Source organism: Citrus sinensis, chromosome 6, assembly GCF_022201045.2.
Source record: "Citrus sinensis cultivar Valencia sweet orange chromosome 6, DVS_A1.0, whole genome shotgun sequence".
In the NCBI taxonomy this organism is placed as follows: Eukaryota; Viridiplantae; Streptophyta; class Magnoliopsida; order Sapindales; family Rutaceae; genus Citrus; species Citrus sinensis.
The window spans coordinates 23,433,102-23,453,724 of NC_068561.1; the positions used below are offsets into that span (position 1 = coordinate 23,433,102).

The 20,623-nt window shown below is 36.4% G+C and overlaps 2 protein-coding genes and 1 long non-coding RNA gene across 7 annotated transcripts; 1 reads left to right on the forward strand and 2 right to left on the reverse strand.

Moving 5' to 3' along the window:
• Positions 1-897: 897 nt before the first annotated feature.
• On the reverse strand, positions 898-3,979 carry LOC102620467 (protein DETOXIFICATION 12-like). Its single transcript, XM_006482125.4, has 7 exons — positions 3,146-3,979; positions 2,494-3,038; positions 2,296-2,382; positions 2,138-2,194; positions 1,781-2,019; positions 1,271-1,476; positions 898-1,190 (listed from the first exon to the last, which is right to left on the reverse strand). Exons 1-7 carry the CDS (start codon positions 3,377-3,379, stop codon positions 1,134-1,136), a joined length of 1,425 nt encoding a protein of 474 aa, XP_006482188.1. The 5' UTR covers positions 3,380-3,979; the 3' UTR covers positions 898-1,133.
• Positions 3,980-7,363: 3,384 nt separating this feature from the next.
• LOC102621022 (2-hydroxyacyl-CoA lyase) lies at positions 7,364-13,924 on the reverse strand. Of its 2 annotated transcripts, XM_052443245.1 has the most exons (3): positions 13,776-13,924; positions 9,039-10,362; positions 7,364-7,812 (listed from the first exon to the last, which is right to left on the reverse strand). In XM_052443245.1, the coding sequence occupies exons 1-3, from the start codon at positions 13,859-13,861 to the stop codon at positions 7,498-7,500; spliced, it is 1,725 nt and encodes a 574-aa protein (XP_052299205.1). In that variant the 5' UTR covers positions 13,862-13,924; the 3' UTR covers positions 7,364-7,497. The 2 variants fall into 2 exon arrangements, with proteins under 2 accessions (XP_052299205.1, XP_006482190.1); XM_006482127.3 differs by lacking the exon at positions 13,776-13,924 and having other exon boundaries at positions 9,039-10,594.
• LOC112498591 (uncharacterized) lies at positions 11,829-13,903 on the forward strand. Of its 4 annotated transcripts, XR_003065908.2 has the most exons (5): positions 11,830-12,254; positions 13,123-13,226; positions 13,333-13,485; positions 13,578-13,664; positions 13,756-13,903. It is a non-coding gene; the product is annotated as an uncharacterized LOC112498591 (long non-coding RNA). The 4 variants fall into 4 exon arrangements; XR_003065907.2 differs by having other exon boundaries at positions 11,829-12,254; positions 13,123-13,485; XR_003065909.2 differs by lacking the exon at positions 13,123-13,226 and having other exon boundaries at positions 11,833-12,254.
• Positions 13,925-20,623: the final 6,699 nt, after the last annotated feature.

Consider the following 20,623-nt stretch of genomic DNA (forward strand, 5'->3'; position numbering starts at 1 on the left):
CGCACGTCTCATACGTGGTCGCCAGAAGTCTCACGTGCGACAAGTTTTTCAACATCTTCGCATGACTGTTGAGTTTGATCTGGTGAGTTAAAAGATTGCTGGGAACCAACTCATTCAATCGGGCCCTACTAAGGGAGGGGCGGGCCTTGTACAAGGAGGAGGAGAGTTAATTGAACGATGCCTATGTACAGGTAAGTGCTAATGTATGCCCGAAAAAAGATACCTGTGAAATGCTTAATTAATAATTTTTTTTCAAATACACTTGTAGTTCCCTTGTTATGAGTACATAAAGCACCGGCGACTCTCCTCTAATACAAGTTTAAAGTTACTACGAAATTAAATACCTTTTAGAACAGTCTTTAAAGACTTAACCGAGTAAATTTTAATCAGCTTTATACTAAAAAATTTAATTGATTATTTAGTTCTCTCAATCTTAATGAGAGAATACTCTAGAAATTAATGGTTGGTGGCATACGAACTAAAAAATTTTAAGAAAAATAATTAGATTTTTCTTGGACGATGCTTATGTGTTGAATTGGGATCAAGGTGTTTAGTTGTTCTCTATTCTACTTATTGTTAACCTTTTTTTTTTCTTTTTTCTTTTTAGTCTTCTCTTCTCATTAAACAGACACTAAGGCAAAATTAGTAAATTATTTTATTATTGGTCTTATCGTGAGTAGAAAATCATTGGTGCAAATTCAATTATTTAGATCAACAAAAATTTTGGGATATGAATAAATGAGAAAATTTTGAATATTCCTAAAATATTATTCCTTTTGTATCGTGAGTAGAATATGACCACCTTATTTTAACTCAAGCTTTTTATTTAAAATTTTGACATAAATTCTCATCTATAAACTTTGTGGCAAAATCTTAAGTTGAAATAGGGAGAAAAAAATCTAAAGAATGTATAAAATTTGTAGAAAGAAAAGCTGCACGTGAGCACGTGAGATATGTCAAAATCAAAATTCATCAATACATCAAATTTCATATACATGGCAACTTAAACTCGCACAGCTCAATGGAAAAATTTAACTTTTATCAAAAAGTAACGTTGCATCCTCATTTTACCTCTAACTCTAAGAGGTCTTGCAATGGCCAAAGTAGCCAGTCAATCTTTCTTTTGACGCTATTTAATCATTCTGTACAGCAGAACACCCATCAACTACTCTCATCCTGGCCATAGCTGCCTGCATTGAGGAGTTGCTAAAGTTTAACAATGAAAAATAAAGCAACGAAAAAATAAATTTAATTTGAATTAATCAAGAACCTGTTTTTTCCAGTTTGTGAAAGTTGTAGCAAGAGAGAGAAGGCTGGACTGCACAACAGAGCCAGCCACTATTCCGATCCAAAGTCCCTTTCCTCTTAAATGTGCTACAAAACCCAACATGGCACCCACTGGCAACCCAACTAAATAAAATGCCCCAAGGTTAATGTACACCCCTATATGCTGCCATCCACACCCTTTCGCAACCCCTATTGCAAACGTAGAATCCACCTTTATTAAGAATTGAAAATTTGAACCGCATTTGAATCCCAGATGTTTTGTGGTTTGTGTATTCAAGAGATAATTACCAACTGATCTAGTCAACACCAACCTCTTGGATGTATACTTTATATGTGTGTGTCTATATATATATATATATATAGCATGTATCTATTTAACTATTACGACATTTACCGAATGATATATAAGTCAACAGTGACTCTTCAGTCTCCCATACTATTATCCAACAAAGATTTTAATTGAAAGAAGTGTAATTAGAAAGCAACTACTAACCAGAAAAAACAGCTTGTAAGCTGTCTGTAATAACTGAGAGACAAATCAGAGGAGCCATAACAGCAATATAATGCACAACTTGGCTGTCTTTGGTGTAAGCGTAACCCAAAAAATAGCGGCAGCAGAAGAGGATCGTGCCGACTATCACTGCCTCTACCACAGCATAAGTTGTTGCAGCCCATACAGCCACTCTAGCTGCTTGCGGATTCCCAGCTCCAAGCTCATTTGAAACTCGAGTACTATACATGACATATATATTAACATGCACATAGTCAAATGCTAGCCTGCTCCATTTGTATTATTTTAAAAAAAATGCAAATCACAGGGAGCAACCAAAAGCAAGAAAAAAAAAAAGACCTTGCAGCTACTCCAAAAGCATATGGTATTGTGAAGTGCAATGTTGAAATTGTAAGGCTGATCATAAAACAACAACGATTAGAAGCATATACAGTTTAATTCTAGGACAATTTATAAGTCAAAATTAAATAGTTATAACTAAAATAGGAGCTAATTACCAAATTGAAAGTACTGAAGTCTCCAGCTTGGGATTCGGTAAAAGGCCGGACAACAAAATTAAGATCTCCATCGACCACCATTTTAGACTAATTAATCACCATAATCGATCACCATAAGAGAGAGACTTTTGAGATTAAAAGAGAAGAAACAACACAAAAAGCAAAATTACCATTCTAAGAGAAAAGAGGAATAATTACCAAACCATTATGGCAGAAGGTATAGCCAAGCGAAAGAACTGTCCAATGGCTAGGAAAGATTCTTTAGAAACCGGGGCGCGAGTTTTCTCACAAGCTGAGGAGTACATCATGTACAATCCGAGCAGTATCACATTCAACCAAGTTGATAGACTGAAGGCTAGAGCTGCACCCATGCTTCCTAATTCTAGTTTGAACACAAGAGTCCAGCACGCGGGTATATGAAAACATAGAATTAGAAAAGAACTTGCAAACATGGGAAGAATCAAGCTCTGAGTCTGAAAGTATCGGGTTAGTGGTTTCAGGATTGCACTCCCGAATAATGCAGGGATTAGCCACATTGAATACTTGCGTGCTTCGTGGGAGATTACAGGATCTTGGCCTATTAGAGGTAACAATTTGTCCATAAAAATCCACAACAGGCAAACTAGAGGGCAAACAAGAATCAACGAAATTATGGCAGTGTAAGTATGAACTCCAAGCTTCCGAAATTGTGCTGCTCCATAAGCTTGCCCACATAGAGTTTCCAATCCACCAGCCATTCCTGACTGCTTGGCAAGTCCAAATTAAATTCAATCATTAATCACCAAAATTATCTCTAGGATTAATTAAACCTGAAGATGAAGGTAATGTGAGTAGAGAGCAGCAAACTTACTAGAAGACTAAAGCCGGTAACATTTGTGAGAGAGGTGGCGATGGCTACACTAGACAGGGCAAGCTGGCTTAGATGTCCCACCATTACCGTTGACACAACTTGCAGAAGGTACTGCAACACAGAGACTGCCACCATTGGTGCCGCGATACGGCCAGCCTTCTTCAGCTCTTCCATAAATCCACCCCATGTAATTGCCCATCTCTTCTCCTGGCTCTCTCCAACTTCCATATCCATGCAAAATTGATAAATGATAATAATGATGGTATCTTAGTTTGCTTTGCCACTATTAATAAAAAGAGCCAATCCAAAGAAACACGAAGTTCGTATGCTGTCCTCTGTTTTGGCTTTGCTTGAGAATTCAATATTAACGATTTAATGTTTTGACTGTTTCAAGAGAGCAGCATCCTGAGAAGTTCAAATTAGTGGAGTCTAATGGGTCATTGAACATCAATTAAAATTTCATTCAGACCCAACTTTTCAGAGCAGAACTTCTATTAAGTTTTTCACTAGGAAATGCATATTTGTCATATGCCCTTGGCGCAGCTCAGCAGCTGTGAAAGCCCCTCGATCATTTAAAGAAAGTTTGAGTAATGCTGTCATATAATTGCTGGTGTTCAATCGGTCAGATTTTTCATCTTTTCTCGATCTTTTAAAAAATCATAATAATAATTATAATAGATAGGGAGACACGTAGGTGGGATTGAGATTTTGTCTGATATGGCTTGATTTGAAGTATTTTTTGATATCTGCATATAGTAGGTACACTCTTATCTTCTGAGTGATGGGCTTCATTTTTGGCCGTTCTGAACAAAAATTTCTGTGGAATATAATAAAGGAGAGGAATAAAAAAGCATATCGCAAATTGGGTGTACTGTCTCACATCTGAATCATTTAATAATGCGTTTGGAAGCACATTTTTGACTAGTTACTACATAATATCAGCTTAGAAGAAACAGATGCGATTCCCCTAGTAGCTTTCAAATTTCAATCAGTTGTATGCGAGCGTTCCTTAACAGATGAGAAGAAAGAAAAATGGCAAAACAGGAAAAAAAAAATTCTGATGTTTCTAGTGTCAGTAGATCCTATTGAAATATATATTTTTCACTTGATAATAACTACTTTAGAATTATCCTAAGATAGAACACGAATCAAACTACACACATAAAATAATAAATAATAAAAAAATATTATAACTTTAATCGTATGATTATTAAAATATATTTTATTGTAGAGTGGTTCCAACATAACCGGACACTTTTCACTTTCTTCCCCTTAACTATGTTAGACTTTACGTCTAAATTCGCACTTGTCTCTCAAGGTTTTGATGGACTGTTAACATGGACTAAATGAATAGAAATACATAGATACCCTTGATTTGAAGCAAAATAACCATGCCAGGAAACGAAACAGCTCGTGTATAAAGAGATGACAGTGTTAATTTGGACAAAAAGTCTATTAAACTGTGGGTTGGACAAAATCCATTCGAGGATAATGAAAAATATCTATTTTGATATAATGTATAGGGTATACCGATTCAAAACTCAAAGTCGTTTCGTTCTTTAAAAAATTTCACTGCTTTAAAAATTAAAAAATCACATTTATAATTAATTTTTTTATCATGCTCTAAATTCTTTCTTTTTTTTTTTTTGGTCAACATCGTCAAATTTTATTAAGAATTACCTATGCCTTGATCGATCAAATCAATGGACATTTCGTTCTTATTTGATAAAATCAATAGCCATTTGGTTCTTATTTAATGTGTTCCAATGGTAAATCTATTTGAGAATTCAATTTTTTCCCCCTCATAATTGAATTTTTTTTTTTTTTTTTTGGGGAAAAAGTTAACATGTCAATTTCTGCCAAAAAAGTGGCTGTGCATTCACATAAAATTGGCATTTTTCTATATATCAATGTGATCTTATGGATATATATTCATTTTTCTGTACATATATGGAATGATGATGCTACGTGACTTTTTTCTTTTTTGAATTTTATGATGTTATAATCACAAATTTGTCTTATTACTTATTCTCAAGGAATACTGTAATAGTAGTGCCCACCTTTTTTCTTTTTTAAATTACATGAGGGGATGTGGAAATTTTTCCAACCTGTGAGCAATGTGAGGTAGAAGGCAAACTTGTCCATTTTCAATTCCCAAACCCGTAAGAATCAGACTTTTTTTTTTTAAATGATCAAATAAATACAATTGGCTACTTCTGCCAGACAGGAACAATACAAGTGTCTTAACATGTCGATCAAATGGCCAAAAGTAAAACGCAATCCCTAAGTTAACTTACAATTGCTAAAAATGACGTAAAAATGAATATCAAGCAAATGGATCAAATAGGACCAGTATCATTATTTTACCTTGTCTTTAATCGTTGTAAGTTGCATTTTAGGGAGACAAAAATAATAATAATAATAATAATAATAATAATAATAATAATAATAATAATAATAATAATAATAATAATAATAATAATAATAATAATAATAATAATAACAATTGGAAAATGCTACTTCCCTCGGGTCAAACCCTAAATTATTTCAAAACGGCGTCGTTTTGGTTGTCTTTTTTTTCTTTTTACTTGCATGAAACGTAGTCATTTGAGCTAGTAAAAACAAAACAAACTAAAACAGAAAAAACTCAAGTGCTTCTCTTCTCTGCCCCTTTCTTACTTTCCTTTTGACAAACCACGGAATCACACCCACAAACAACAATCACCCACGGTCACGCGAACAGCCGGCACAGACGAAGGACAAGCCCACAGACGACGAACCACCGCATCGAAATCTCTATCCACATCACCGGCACCATCATCGTAGGTTCGTAACAAACCGTCGTAAGTTAAACCCTTCTCACCGTCAATGAACTCGCCGTAAGTACGGAATACTTCGTCGATAATTGCGTTGATTTGTTCGTCGCTGAATTCGACTCGAGGGTTTACGGCCACCAATAAAGCCGCCATTTCTTCTCTATTAAGGCCACCGTCGCGGTTCGTGTCAAATTGTTGAAAAATTCTCTTCACTTTCTCTAATCTGCTTCCTCTCGTAGCCATTTTTTTTTTCCCTTTTTCTGGGAGTCAGTTTGGTTTCTCAGTGTTTGTTTGAGAAAGCGAAATTAGTAGATAATGGAATATAAGGAAAAGTTGATAAAAAGGCAAAGGGTGGTTACTTTAAATTTAAAATTTGAAACCCTAATTCATTTCAATTGAGGTTTGTTTAATTGTTGGTGAGAATAATGATAATGATGGCTTAATTCTGGGTTTTGTTGGATCTGAATGAATTCTTAACGGCAAAAGTTAAAGAGTAGAAGAAGGGCGAGAGGACGGACTCTCATTCTTTCCCTTTTTTTCTTTTAATTTTAAATATATCAAAAACGGCAGCGTGTTGGAGAAGTAAAAAAGAAAAAAAAATTAAAACAAAACGACGCCGTTTTATTTTTTTCGGGATTTGACCCGGGGCAAACATCAGCACTCCTAACAATTTGAGTAGAAATTATCATGAACAAATGCCTGCATATCTTAACATCTTCAAAGATATGTGACTTAATGAGGGACACTCCATTTTATGAAACACTTGCATCAGAAAATTCTGAAGGGACTGCAAATGCCTTTTGAGACATAGGAGATTTACATTATTGACAAACCCAGGACAAAGCAGAAAGAAGCAAGTTTCAATTTGTTTCTCAGCCAAAAATCAAGTTCTTCCGTTATTTTCTGTCTACTTTCTTCCCCTTTAACTCCAATTTTTTCTCTGACCCTTGGTTTTGGAATTGAGCAAGTAATTGGAGGAGTCAAAGAGAAAGAAAGTAAACAAAATAAATATATATATATCAGCAACTCCCTAGATCTAATCTGCTTCTGGCTCAGTTAGGTGATCAGTCATTAAGATCTATAGCCTCTCCACCTTACTAGTACTCCCAGCCCTTTAGAGCAAATTATTAAACCAACCCTCGGAAAGCTCAGACACATCCTTTGTATTCCAACTGTGCAAGTGTAATGTTAACCTAAGGTCCTCTTTTCTTTTCATTTGTATGCTTGAAGAAAAATCAACAAGAAAATGCAATACCAGCAGGTATTATTTGTAATTTATATGGAAATTATCATTAACATATGCTTACATATCTGAAATCTTCAAAAGTTTGTTTATGTGTAGCAATCCAATCTATTTTATCAAAGACAGAAAAACTTATGTTCAAGCAGAACAATCAAAAGGGAAAGTAAATGCCCCAATTTTGAGCTAGCACCAATAAATTGAAGATGTACATTATTGACAAGCATAGAACAATGTCAGCTTGAAAAGAAGCAGATAAAAGCACATATTTAGACAGGAGAAACTCACAAACTACCTCAGTTTTTGTGCTGCATCCTACCACTTTCTGCACCAGCATAGGGATCAATAGTAACATTTATTACAGCTGGCTTTCGTGCAGCAAACGATTCAGAAAGGGCCGACTTGAGTTCATCTGGTGTCCCAACTAAATATCCTTTTCCCCTAAAAGCTTCCATGAGCTTATGATAAGCTGCACCAGGTACAAAAGAAGTAGGTGCAGGATCATCTTTGAAAGGCCCTGCAATTTCTTCAGGGTTTCTGCGATCTCCACCATACACACCACCATTATTAAAAACTATCACGACAACAGGCAACTGATATCGAACCAATGTCTGCAAAATTAGAAGAAACAGAGACCACATTAGTCTCTTTTTCTTCTCCCACCTTTTTCCATTTATTGGATGAGGATATGCTATATGTATGAATCAACTTTGGACTTGGACAAAGTAAAATTCATTTATTCCATTAATTGATTAACATTTTTCCTTAAAGTTAATCAATCTTCTAACTATACAGATACGCAAACATCCAAGTGCGAGCATGTCACAAGCACAAATTCTCATTTTTCATTCAGAAGGAAAGTGAAAAAGAGGGGGAAAAAAGCATGGAAGGTATCTACAATGAAAAACCCTCATCTAAGTCACACATCAATGAAGAATGCAATAGAAGAAATCTTTCCACTAAATACAGAAAGATGCACCAAGAACTACCCTTCTGAAAGCAAGGCAGCAATTAAGCAAGTTCAGATTAGCTAAAACTAAATGTCTAAATCTGACAGTGGCCATCTAGCATTTGATAATTACAAGACTACTAATTCACTAGAATAGAACCAGCATCAAAAGAAACTCAAATATCCAAATCGTAAGAAAATTAAGGATATATTGAGAAAAGGAAGACACAGGGGATAAAAGCCATTTAGGAACCGTACCATCAACTATCGATCCCTGACAAAAAGGAAATGAGCTAGGAAACTAGATAAAGTAAAACCTAAACAGTATGTCCTAAAATCAAGAAGCCAGACTGCCTGTAATGAGCAAGCGAAGTTTTCCAAATTTGTGACCATCATCCCAGTAAATAATGAAATGCTTTAGAAAGCATGATAAAGTTGATGCTGGCACTCAAAGCTTTAAACAAGCAAGATTTGACTGCCCAAACTAAGGTAGTCAGTCTCTCCCATCAAATAGAGAAGGATCCTAATTCAAGCTGATGATCAAAACTTAACTTTGCCTATATCCACTTGAAACTGCATCAGCCTTCAAATTCTTCAAAAGTTATTACCATAGGACGACAACTCACAAATGTCCTAAATCTTTAAAATCTAATATTAGACCATTGGAGATGTGCCGCAGATTTCAAGATTAAAGCGAAAGTAGAATAAAATGGAACGCTAAAGAGAATCTTAAAATAACAAAATAATCATAAATGACTAGCAATTTGCATCATGTTTGTTGATGAATTAAGGAAGTCAAGCATGATGTACAAGTTTATTCTTGTGAATAAAATGTAAGCATAAATATCGTTATATGCTAGAGATCATAATTATGCAAGAGAGCCATACCTCAACCTCAACCGCACTGAACCCAAATCCAGAGTCTCCTTCAACAGCGACCACAAGCCGTTCAGGGCAAGCTATTGCAGCAGCAATGCAATACCCTAAACCAACCCCCATGGTCCCCCAAGTCCCTGCATCCAGCCTACAGCGAGGCTCAGTTTGAACCAATACTGCCCTACCCACATCCATAGTATTTGCCCCTTCAGATACCAATATAGGAGCGGGGCTCCCGACTCCTAAGATCGCATCTCTTATAATCCTCATTGGCGTCATGAAATTAAACGGCACAACATCCTTCGCCAACTGAACCTCCATTTTCAACACATTGTCCTTCGTTTTCTTCCAAATAGCCTCAACCCAAGGATGATTCTTCCCCAAACAAAAAGGTTCATCTTTAATCTCCTTATTAATCATTTCCAACACTTTTTTAGCATCTCCAACCAAACCCAAGTGTGGTTTCCTTAACTCAATCTCTTCCTTGCAAACATCAACCAAAACAAACTTCACATCCTTCGACCACTTCGGTGGCTCACCAAAATGCAACAACCAATTAAGCCTCGCACCAACAACAAGCGCAACATCACATTGACCTATGGCTAATGACCTCGCAGCGGCAGCAGCAAGCGGATGGGTATCAGGCAACAGACCTTTACCCATTGGAGTAGGCAAAAATGGAATCCCAGTACTTTCAACTAATTTCTTCAATTCACCCTCAGCTCGCGCATAAGCTGCGCCTTTCCCAAACACAATCAACGGCTTCTTTGCTTCTTTAAGCAAAGACACCGCTTTATCGATATCAGAATTCACAATCCCCCCTTGCGTCACCGTTTCTATGGCACTCTCCGCTTCCTTCAGAAGCTTCTCCGCTTCAGATACCGATATCGTTTGATGTAAAACATCAGTGGGTAGATCCAAATAACACCCGCCGGGCCGCCCCGAAACAGCCCGTTCAAGAACCTGAGCGACACACTTGGGAACTTCCGTAATGTCCTTCGCTTTTACAGCAAATTTCGAAAAAGGCTTGACGGCTTCCACTTGGTCGAGTTCTTGAAAATCGCCGCGGCCAAAATCTTTCTGATCGCAGGAGCCGGATATCATGACGATTGGCCAGGTGTTAATCATCCCATTCGAGAGACCAGCCAGACCGTGCACGCAACCCGGACCGGAAACAGTTAACAGAATGCCGGGTTTTCCAGTCAGGTATCCGTAGGCTGAGGCGGCGTAGCCAGCGGACTGCTCATTGTGGAAGGCGATGAACCGGACGCCGAGCTGGACGGCCAGGTTCGCTAAGGAAGTAACGGGAATGCCCACCACGCCGAACATGTGGGTGGCACCGAATAGTGACAAGGATTTGGCCGCCAGGGTGTTGCCGTCGATCTGGGCATTTTGGGAATTTTGCAATGGAGATGATGGATGAAGCATTGGAGGAAGCAAATTTGATATTGAGTTCAATTGAATTGATCACCATAAAGACATTGTGTTTCTTGGCGATTACTTTTTTTTGTTTTTTTGTTTTTTTTATGCAAATGCAACCAAAATGGGTAGCTTCACCCATAAAACGACATAACTGGTAGTAGGTATAGCGACAATGCTTTCCCGATTATCATTATATTTGTTTCCAAAAGTATTAATCCTCATCCGTTGAATGATAACACGTAATTATTACTTTGGGATGATATTGCTTAATCCGAAAGAAGGATGTAATAACTTTAAAAAAAAAATACATATGACATAGAAGAGCATCATTAAAAAATTTTTTTAATTTAATTTTTTAAGTATTTCTTTATTTATATATGTTATAAATAGAAGAGAGAAAATATCATTTCTCATAAGACTTTTCAAATAAAAATAAATTTATACTATTTTACTCAAAATTTTCTTTCATTAAAATAATAACAATTATAACCATTCCCTCTCTTTAAAAGTAATGAAATAAAAAATAATATAGTACTAAATTAAGTGTTCTAAAAGACTCTCTAAATAATTTTTTTTAAATTTCAATATGAACAATTTTATTTAAAAATTATTTTAAAACTCTCTTTATTAACATAACTCTTCAAATAAATAGTAAATTTTCATTTTAAAAACTTTTTTAAAATGTCTATAATCGAAAAAAAAATTATTAACAGCAAGGGTTCGGCTATATTGGAGTTCACCTGTGGTGGAGAACGAATTTCAGCCACGTACACAAAATGATAAAGAATAAATAATAAGTTATAATGAGTTTTTTAATATTTATTACTTTGCGTGTGTGGTTGAGATTCGTGATCCACCGTAAGTAAACTCCAATAGTCATAGCCTAACAACAATTACCAAATCAAATCTTTGAGCACATGATTTTATATGGGCTTTTACAAATTGTGGACATCCATAAATAAATTAGAGTTCATAATCGATTCTTGCTGTGACAGATTCTGTTTAATTTTTAATTTAGAATTTCTCAGTTACAATTTACAACTCGTATATTCCTATACATGAATTGCAATGCCTTGGATGCTTGTGTTGAAATATGATGCAACCGAAGCATGTGACGTTGTATGACATGTCATGTATAACAAAAAAAATGTACGACTTGTCATCCTTAAACTAAAAGACACGTATGACAATAAAAAACGGTTATCTCCAATTTATATTTCCGATTACAATAGTCATTGATTCAGTGCTCACAAAGTTAAATCATAGTTCTAATAATATACTCAGGGTTTTATTTATTTATTTTGTATTTTTAGAAAAAAAAATTGACTAACAGATATTACTTGACAACAAATAAAGAAACTACTACTCAAGAGACACTTTCAACAACGCATGTGAGGTAAATAACAAGAGTGAAGAGACGCTTAATTGATTGATAATCGAAGTTCGAAGCCTGTGTGCTAACAAGCAGTAAAGTTAACAACAGGAAGCTATAAATGGCAAACGTTGATGCTCATGATGACATCCAAATCAAGTTCAGAATCGTTGAACATTTGAAAACAATCACAACAGGAAGCTATAAATGGCAAAAGTATGGAGGTGCCACTATTGCCAGAGAGGGAAGAAGAGAGGAAATGGGTGGTGGTGGTGAAGACGTTGAGCTTCTTATCAGCGCCGCCGGCAGGGGTGGCCTGTTTTCCGTTCTTTTTGCTGGCTACAGCAACGATGATGATGGGACACCTTGGAAAACTTTCACTTGATGGTATTGCCATTACTAACTCAACTAATGTCACCGGCTTCATTCCACTAGTAATTTTTTCTTCATTCCCTATTCTTTTTACCATTAGAAAACTGCTTTACTTCTTTCTGTTTCACATCAAAGCATGCTTCGTTTATTTAATCTAATGACACTGCTTTGTATGCCTTTTGTTTTGGAGCAAGTTAACAATTTGCTTGTGCTTGCTAGAAAATTGTTTAAATGACTCAATATAATCCACACAGCAATAATATAACAATAGCTATTTTTAAATCCAGATCAACGACAAGCAACCACAACTATATGGTTAAACAAGTTAAATCAAGCTCGTTTAGCTATAATAAGCAATCAACTTTAGAACTTTAGCTTGACTTTCATAGGTGAGAATACCAAGCAGGTCTATTTTGTCTAGGCTAAGATCAACAAATTAATAAAATTTGATTAATTATTGGCGAAGAATTAATCAATATTACTTGGAAGATATTAAGAAACTTTGTTCACCTTTTCTGTCACTGGTCCAAATAATTTATGAAGTACTTTTTTGAGCTTTTTTTTTTTTTTTTGGAAAGGTAGTACTTTTTGAGCTTGAACAAGCATTATTATAACTGATCTTAGTTTACTCCATATTTTCCATGCTACCGCTGTTTACATAAAACGGATTTTGGGAGAATAGCATATATTTCATCAATAATCAATTGAGACATATAAGATTAGCCAACAAAATGATATCCAATGTGGACAATGCCATTAAATTTTGAGCAGTTTGGTTTTGCCTCTGCATTAGAGACTCTATGTGGACAAGCTTATGAAGCAGAGCAATATCAAAAGATTGGAACCTATACTTACCCTGCTATGTTCTTTTGCATTGCAATTTGTATCCCCATCTCTGTTTATTCATGGACAAAGTACTAATACTGCTAGGCCAAGACCCTGATATTTTTGTCGAAGCCTGCAATTACGCAATTTGGCTCATACTGGCATTATTTGGCTATGCTATTCTTCGATCACTATGTCACAATCTCCAGGTTCAGAGCTTAATTCTGGCATTGTTCTTAAGCTCATGTGCCACTCTTTGTTTGCAAATTCTTCTTTGTTGGGGTCTAGTATCTAAAACAGACTTTGGAAATACAGGAGCAGAATTATCCATAGGCATTTCTTATTGGTTCAATGTGATCATCCTTGCACTTTACATGGGATAGAACTCACACGTTGATCACCAAGCAAAATTTTCCCTAGGACGAAGGAGTTTTCCTTCTTTGCACACCTTTCAGTTGTAATGTTTTGGTAATTTGCCAATCGTACTTTGCAATGTTTTTGTTAGTTTTCTGTTCTTATAAATTGACTTACAGTGTGCCTTTTGTTTCCAATAACTTAAGTCTCGAATGGTGGTCATATGAGATTCTGGTACTGCTGTCTGGAATATTACCAAATCCAAAACTTGAAACATCAGTTCTTACAATATGGTACGTATCTACACTTACAGTTTTGACTTTTGAGTAAACGGGGAAAATTCTCAGTAGGGTTGAATTGATTTCCTTTGATCTTCATATGCAGCTTTACAATCCAGTAGGGAGGCACCGAATAGTGACAAGGATTTGGCCGCCAGGGTGTTGCCGTCGATCTGGGCATTTTGGGAATTTTGCAACTCCGAACCCGCCATTGCTTGCTAGATGTGTGTGTTTGTGCTAATGCCCGCGTGAGAAGTGGACGGGGTAAAGGGAAAACAAATTCGGCTTTAGTTTGTTAAGATAGTTAGGCAATGGGCGAAATGTCTATCATGCCCTTTCCGGCGTGGTAGCTGGGACAGGTGGCAACGGTGTATTGAGGAAAGTTATATACTTTATTCGAAAATAAAGAAATAAAGAAATTGAAATAAAAAAATTTATTTTAATATAGTCTTCTCATGCTAATGGAGGATGGAGATGATGGATGAGGCATTGGAGGAAGCAAATTTGATATTGAGTTCAATTGAATTGATCACCATAAAGACATGGTTTGTTATGGGCGGTTACTTTTTTTTGTTTTTTTGTTTTTTTTTTTAATGCAAATGCAACCAAAATGGGTAGCTTCACCCATAAAACGACATAACTGGTAGTAGGTATAGCGACAATGCTTTCCCGATTATCATTATATTTTTCTCTGTAGGTAAAAATAAAGGTGACAATTTGTTTACAAGAGTATCGTTATTAATCCTCATCCGTTGAATTATAACACGTAATTATTACTTGGGATGATATTGCTTAATCGGAATGGAGGAATGAAATAACTTTTTTTAAAATATATATATATAACATCTAGAGCATTATTAAAAAATGCTTTTAATTTAAATTTTTAAGTACTTATTTACTAATATGTTATAAATAGAAGAGAAAAAAATCATTTCTTACAAGATTCTTCAAATAAAAATAAATTTATATTATTTTACTCAAATTTTTTCTTCTATTAAAATAATAACAATTATAATCATTCTCTCTCTTCAAAAGTAATGAAATAAAAAATAATATAGTAAGAAATTAAGTGTTCTAAAAAACTCTCTAAATAATTTTTTTAAATTTTAATATGAATAATTTTATTTAAAATTATTTTAAAACTCTTTTTATTAATATAACTCTTCAAATAAATAGTAAAATTTTTATTTTAAAATGTCTATAATAAGCGGAAAAAAAATGTTAACAGCAACTACCAAATCAAATCTTTGAGCACATGATTTTATACGGGCTTCTCCAAATTGTGGACATCCATAAATAAATTAGAGCCCTTAACCAATTCCTGCTGTGACAAAGATTCTGTTTAATTTTTAATTTAGAATTTCTCAGTTACAATTTACAACTCGGATTGTACATGAATTGCATTATTGCAATGCCTAGGATGCTTGTGTTGAAATATGATGCAACCGAAGCATATGACGTTGTATGACATGTCGTGTATAAGGAAAAAATGTACGACTTGTCATCCTTAAACTAAAAGACATGTATGACAATAAAAAACTGCCATCTCTAATTTATATTTCTGATTATTATAATTATTAATTCAGTGCCCAACAAAAACTTAACTCAACACTTAATCTTAGTTCTAATAATATACTCGGGGTTTTATTTATTTATTTTAAATTTTTTTAAAAAAATTGACTAACAGTGATCAAGATTGACTAATAGATATTACTCGACAACAAATAAAGAAACTACTGCTCAAGAGACACTTTCAACAACGCATTGATGTGAGGTAAATAACAAGAGTGAAGAGACACTTAATTGATTGATAATCAAAGTTCGAAGCCTCAGTGTGCTAACAACCAGTTAAGTCAACAACAGGAAGCTATAAATGGCAAACATTAATGCTCATGATGACATCCAAATCAAGTTCAGAATCGTTGAACATTTGAAAACAATCACAACAGGAAGCTATAATTGGCAAACATTAATGCTCATGATGACATCCAAATCAAGTTCAGAATCGTTGAACATTTGAAAACAATCACAACAGGAAGCTATAAATGGCAAAATTATGGAGGTGTCACTATTGCCTTAGAGGGAAGAAGAGAGGAAATGGGTGGTGTTGGTGCTACCAAGGCTTAGAGGTGGCAAAAATACCCGCCCGGTCCGGACCCGGACCGTACCCGGGTGTTGCGGGCCGGGTATTACCCGGTTTGAGTATGAAGTCGGATCGGTCTTGGACATCACTTGATAAACCCGGAACCCGGATTTTATTAAAAAAAATTATAAAATATATATTATTTTAAATATTTTATATTTATTTGACTTATTTATTATACATATATAAAGTTTTAAACCCTTAAAGTTTATATTTTCATGTCAAATTTTATTGAAATAAATTTAAAACTTATAAAATTATCAAAAAATAAAAAATATATACACATAAAATATTAAAAAATATAAAATCCGGGTACCTGGATTAAAACCCGACCCGGACCCGGACCCGGACCGGTTGCATCTGGGCAGGGTCCGGTCATGGCAATACCCGGACCCGGCCCGGGGTTTTGCCATCTCTACCAAGGCTAGCCTTTTTGGAAGAGCTAAATGTTAGGAAATTGGTGGGTGAAGCAGACACGCAGCTAAAGTAAAATTGGAAGAAAAATAAAGAACAAGCACAATAGAGGACACTAGAAATTACGTGATTCGGCTTTTAGCCTATATCCACGGGCGAAGACAAAAGGAAATATTTTACTAGTGAAAAGGAGTTACAAGTATTGTAGTATTTTAGCTCACTTCCCAAAACCCCAATACATCCAAACTCTCTAACTCACTAGACACTCAAGAGTTTATTAAACTCTTAAAACTCTCAACACTCAAGAAAGCAATACTTCTCTCTCGATGGAATTGAATGCAAATGAATTAGGGAGCTCTTCCTTTTATAGCTAAAAAATGTCTATTAAATTAATATATATATGTATATATTTCAAATGTAGTTACCAACTTCTTCTTTTTCTCCATTTAGATGGCACCATTTTCTTTGGCCGGCTGCACCATTTTCTTCTTTCAAATGTCAAACCCTTCTAGATGCAACCATGCCGAACACTTCTAGATGCAGCCAACTTTGACATTCTCCCACTTGGAGATTAAATTGAAAAACAATCAATCTCCACACCATCTTTTCTGCTTCGCCATAATCATGTTGCCTACGTTTCTACTAGGCCACAAGAGGATCTACTCCAGACAAACTTATCAGTATTTATCGGCTTGGTCAAAACATCTGCTAGGTTTTCTTTGGTATGGATTTTCTGCAAATCCACACTTCCATCTTCCACTACTTCACGAACGAAGTGATACTGGACTCCTATGTGCTTTGTCCTGGAATGAAAGGCTGGATTCCTTGCAATGTGCAAGGCACTCTGACAGTCACAAAATACAGAAATTTTCTCTTGTCCGTGCCCGAGCTCCTCCAATAACCTTTGTATCCAAATAGCTTCCTTGCAAGCTTGTGTAGCTGCCATGTACTCTGCTTCTGTTGTAGATAAAGCTACAACGGTCTGCAGTTTCGAAACCCAGCTTACAGCTGCTCCCGCAAGTGTAAACACATAACCAGTAGTGGATTTCCTTTTATCAAGGTCTCCTGCAAAATCTGAATCCACATAGCCCCTGACAGTAAACTCTGATCCTCCATAACATAATGCAACATCTGAGGTTCCTCTGATGTATCTCAGAATCTTCTTCACAGCTATCCAATGCTCTCCACCAGGATTCGTCATGTATCGACTGACTGCTCCCACTGCTTGTGCAATGTCCGGTCTAGTACATATCATAGCGAACATCAAACTTCCCACTGCTGATGCATACGGTACTCGAGACATCTCCTTCCTCTCTGCTTCATTGCTAGGACACATACTTGAGGATAATTTAAAATTAACAGGAAGTGGGATAGAAATTGACTTACAATCTTGCATGTTGAAGCGCCGCAAGATTTTCTTCAAGTAATTCTTCTGTGAAAGCCAAATCTTCCTGTTATTTCTGTCTCGGTGAATTTGCATCCCTAGAATCTTGTTTGCTGGTCCCAAGTCCTTCATTTCAAACTCCCTAGCCAACTATGCTTTCAATTCTTGGATTTGATCTTTGTTGGGACCTGCTACCAACATGTCATCCACATACAACAGCAAAATAATGAAATCATTATCTTCAAACCTCTTGTAATATGCACAATGGTCTGAACTGAGTCTGTTGTATCCAAGACTCATGATGAAGGAATCAAATCTCTTATACCAACACCCCGGCGCCTGTTTGAGACCGTATAGAGATTTGTTCAACCTGCAAACCAAGTTCTCCTTTCCTGTTTCTGCAAAACCTTCTGGTTGGAGCATATATATTTCTTCTTCAAGTTCTCTATGAAGAAATGCAGTTTTCACATCCAACTACTCAAGATGTAAGTCAAATGTAGCACACATCGCCAAGACTACTCTGACTCTTGTGAGTCGAACCACCGGAGAAAATATCTCGTTGAAGTCAATACATTTTTTCTGAGCATATCCTTTCACCACCAATCTTGCACGATACCGCTCCACTTGGTAATTGCCATCACGCTTGATCTTATAGACCCATTTGTTTCCAATGGCTTTTCTTCCACGTGGTAGTGGTACAAGTTCTCATGTCTTGTTCTTGTGTAGAGCTTCAATTTCTTCATGCATTGCTGTCATCCACAAAACAACATCTGAGCTGTTTAAAGCTTCATGGAAAATTGAAGGCTCTTCATCCTCTGTTAGAAGACAGTATGCAACATTGATCTCTGTGACATACTCCAAGTGCCACGCCGGCGGTCGTCTCTCACGAGTTGACCGACGAACTTCTGGAGCTTCAGACTCGACTGGTTCTTGTTCCTCGTGCTTTGGTGCTGCTTCATAAGAATCTGAATCTTCTAGATTATTTTCCACATATACTGGCACAGTCTCTGACTTTTCTTTTGCAGTGCCATCATTCTCATCTCTCCTTTGCAGTTGATCTTCTATAAAAATAACATCTCTGCTGATGACGATTTTGTGGGCAATGGGGTCCCACAGACGATACCCCTTTACTCCATCAGCATACCCCAAGAAGATACATCTTCTAGATTTTGGATCCAGCTTTATTCTTTCTTGGACATTGTACATCACATACACAGGACATCCAAATGCATGTAGGTAAGAATAATCAGCTGGCTTTCCAGTCCACATCTCCATCGCTGTCTTCAACCCAATAGCTGTAGATGGCGACCGATTTACTATATAATAGGCAGTTTTGGCTGCTTCTGTCCAGAATGAATTGGGTAGACCAGCAGTCCTCAACATAGCTCTTATTCTTTCTGTAAGAGTTCTGTTCATCCGCTCCGCCACTCCGTTTTGTTGAGGAGTGTATGCCACTGTGAACTGCCTCTGAATACCTTCGTGCTTACAGAAAGCAAGAAACTCGCCGTCTGTATACTCTCCACCATTATATGTCCTCAAGTACTTGATCTTTTTACCAGATTCAAGTTCCACCCGTGCTCTGTATTCTTTAAACACAGAAAATACATCTGACTTTTTCTTAATTGGATACACCCAACATCTTCTGGAATAATCATCAATGAAAGTCACCATGTACTTTGCACCTCCCATGGATATATCTGGTGATTCCCAAACATCAGAATGAATCAAGTCTAGAATGCATTTACTTCTAGCAATAGATCTACTGAATTTTAATCTATGCTGCTTACTTGTAACACAATGCTCGCAAAATGGTAAACTTACCGATTTGAGCCCCGGAAGCAATTTTCATTCAGAGAGAATCTTCAAGCCTTGTTCTGACATGTGGCCAAGTTTTAGATGCCACATTATCATTGATTCTTCTCCATTTGACACGACACACGCATCAGCCTCCTATAGTGTTTCTCCTCTAAGCATGAATAGATTAGTATCGATCTTTTCTGCCTTCATCAATACAAGCGCGCCTTTAACGATCTTCATAATTCCATTCTCCACATGAGTTTTGTACCCATGACTATCCATTTGTCCCAAAGACAATAGATTTTTCTTCAAACCGTTGACATGTCGTACCTCCCCAATTGTGCGAATTGTACCATCAAACATTTTCATTTTGATAGTACCAATACTAGCGATCTCCAAGGCATGATCATTACCCATATATACAAATCCTCCTTAGATAGGTTCATATGTGTGGAACCATTCTCTCCGAGAGGTCATGTGCCAGGTAGCTCCTGAGTCTATAAGCCAGACATCAGACAGTCATTTTCTGCCTTCTGAAACAGTTATTGCCTCAATGTAGAGTATTTCGTCATCATCCGAGGTACTTGCTACACAACCCTGAGCATTTGATGACTCAGGTTCTTTGCCCTCTCTTTTCTTCTGGTTACTCCAACACTCTTTCTTGACGTGCCCTTTCTTGCCACAGTTGTAGCATTTAATATTCTTCTTACTTCTGGATTTGATCTACCATGATTTTGACTCCCACTGGGGCTATGTTCCGTTGATCTCCCTCTCGTCACCGGTAGCGCTTCTGCTTACTGCGAACTTACTTGTCTGTTTTCCTTATTTTTTTCGCCTGCTCTCCTCATTTAATACGGAGGCTGCAACATCGTCGAAAACTAGACCCTCCACTGGATTGTTGTTCGTCAGGTTGATGATGAGTTGATCATACGAATCTGGTAGACTTTGAAGTAGAAGCTCTGCACGTTTATTTTCCTCTATATTATGACCCAACATTGTGAGTTGTGAAAATAGAGTCTTCAATGTGTTGATATGGTCGGTCACCATTGTAGATTCCACCATTCAAAGAGTATAGAGTTTTCTCTTTAAGAAGATTTTGTTGTGTAGTGATTTGGCCTCGTACAATTTTGTGAGAGTATTCCATATTTTCTTCGCTGTATTTTTCTCTGCCACACTGGATAATACTCCGTCTGCAAGTGCCAAGTGTAGATCAGAAATGGCGTTGCCATCTATCTC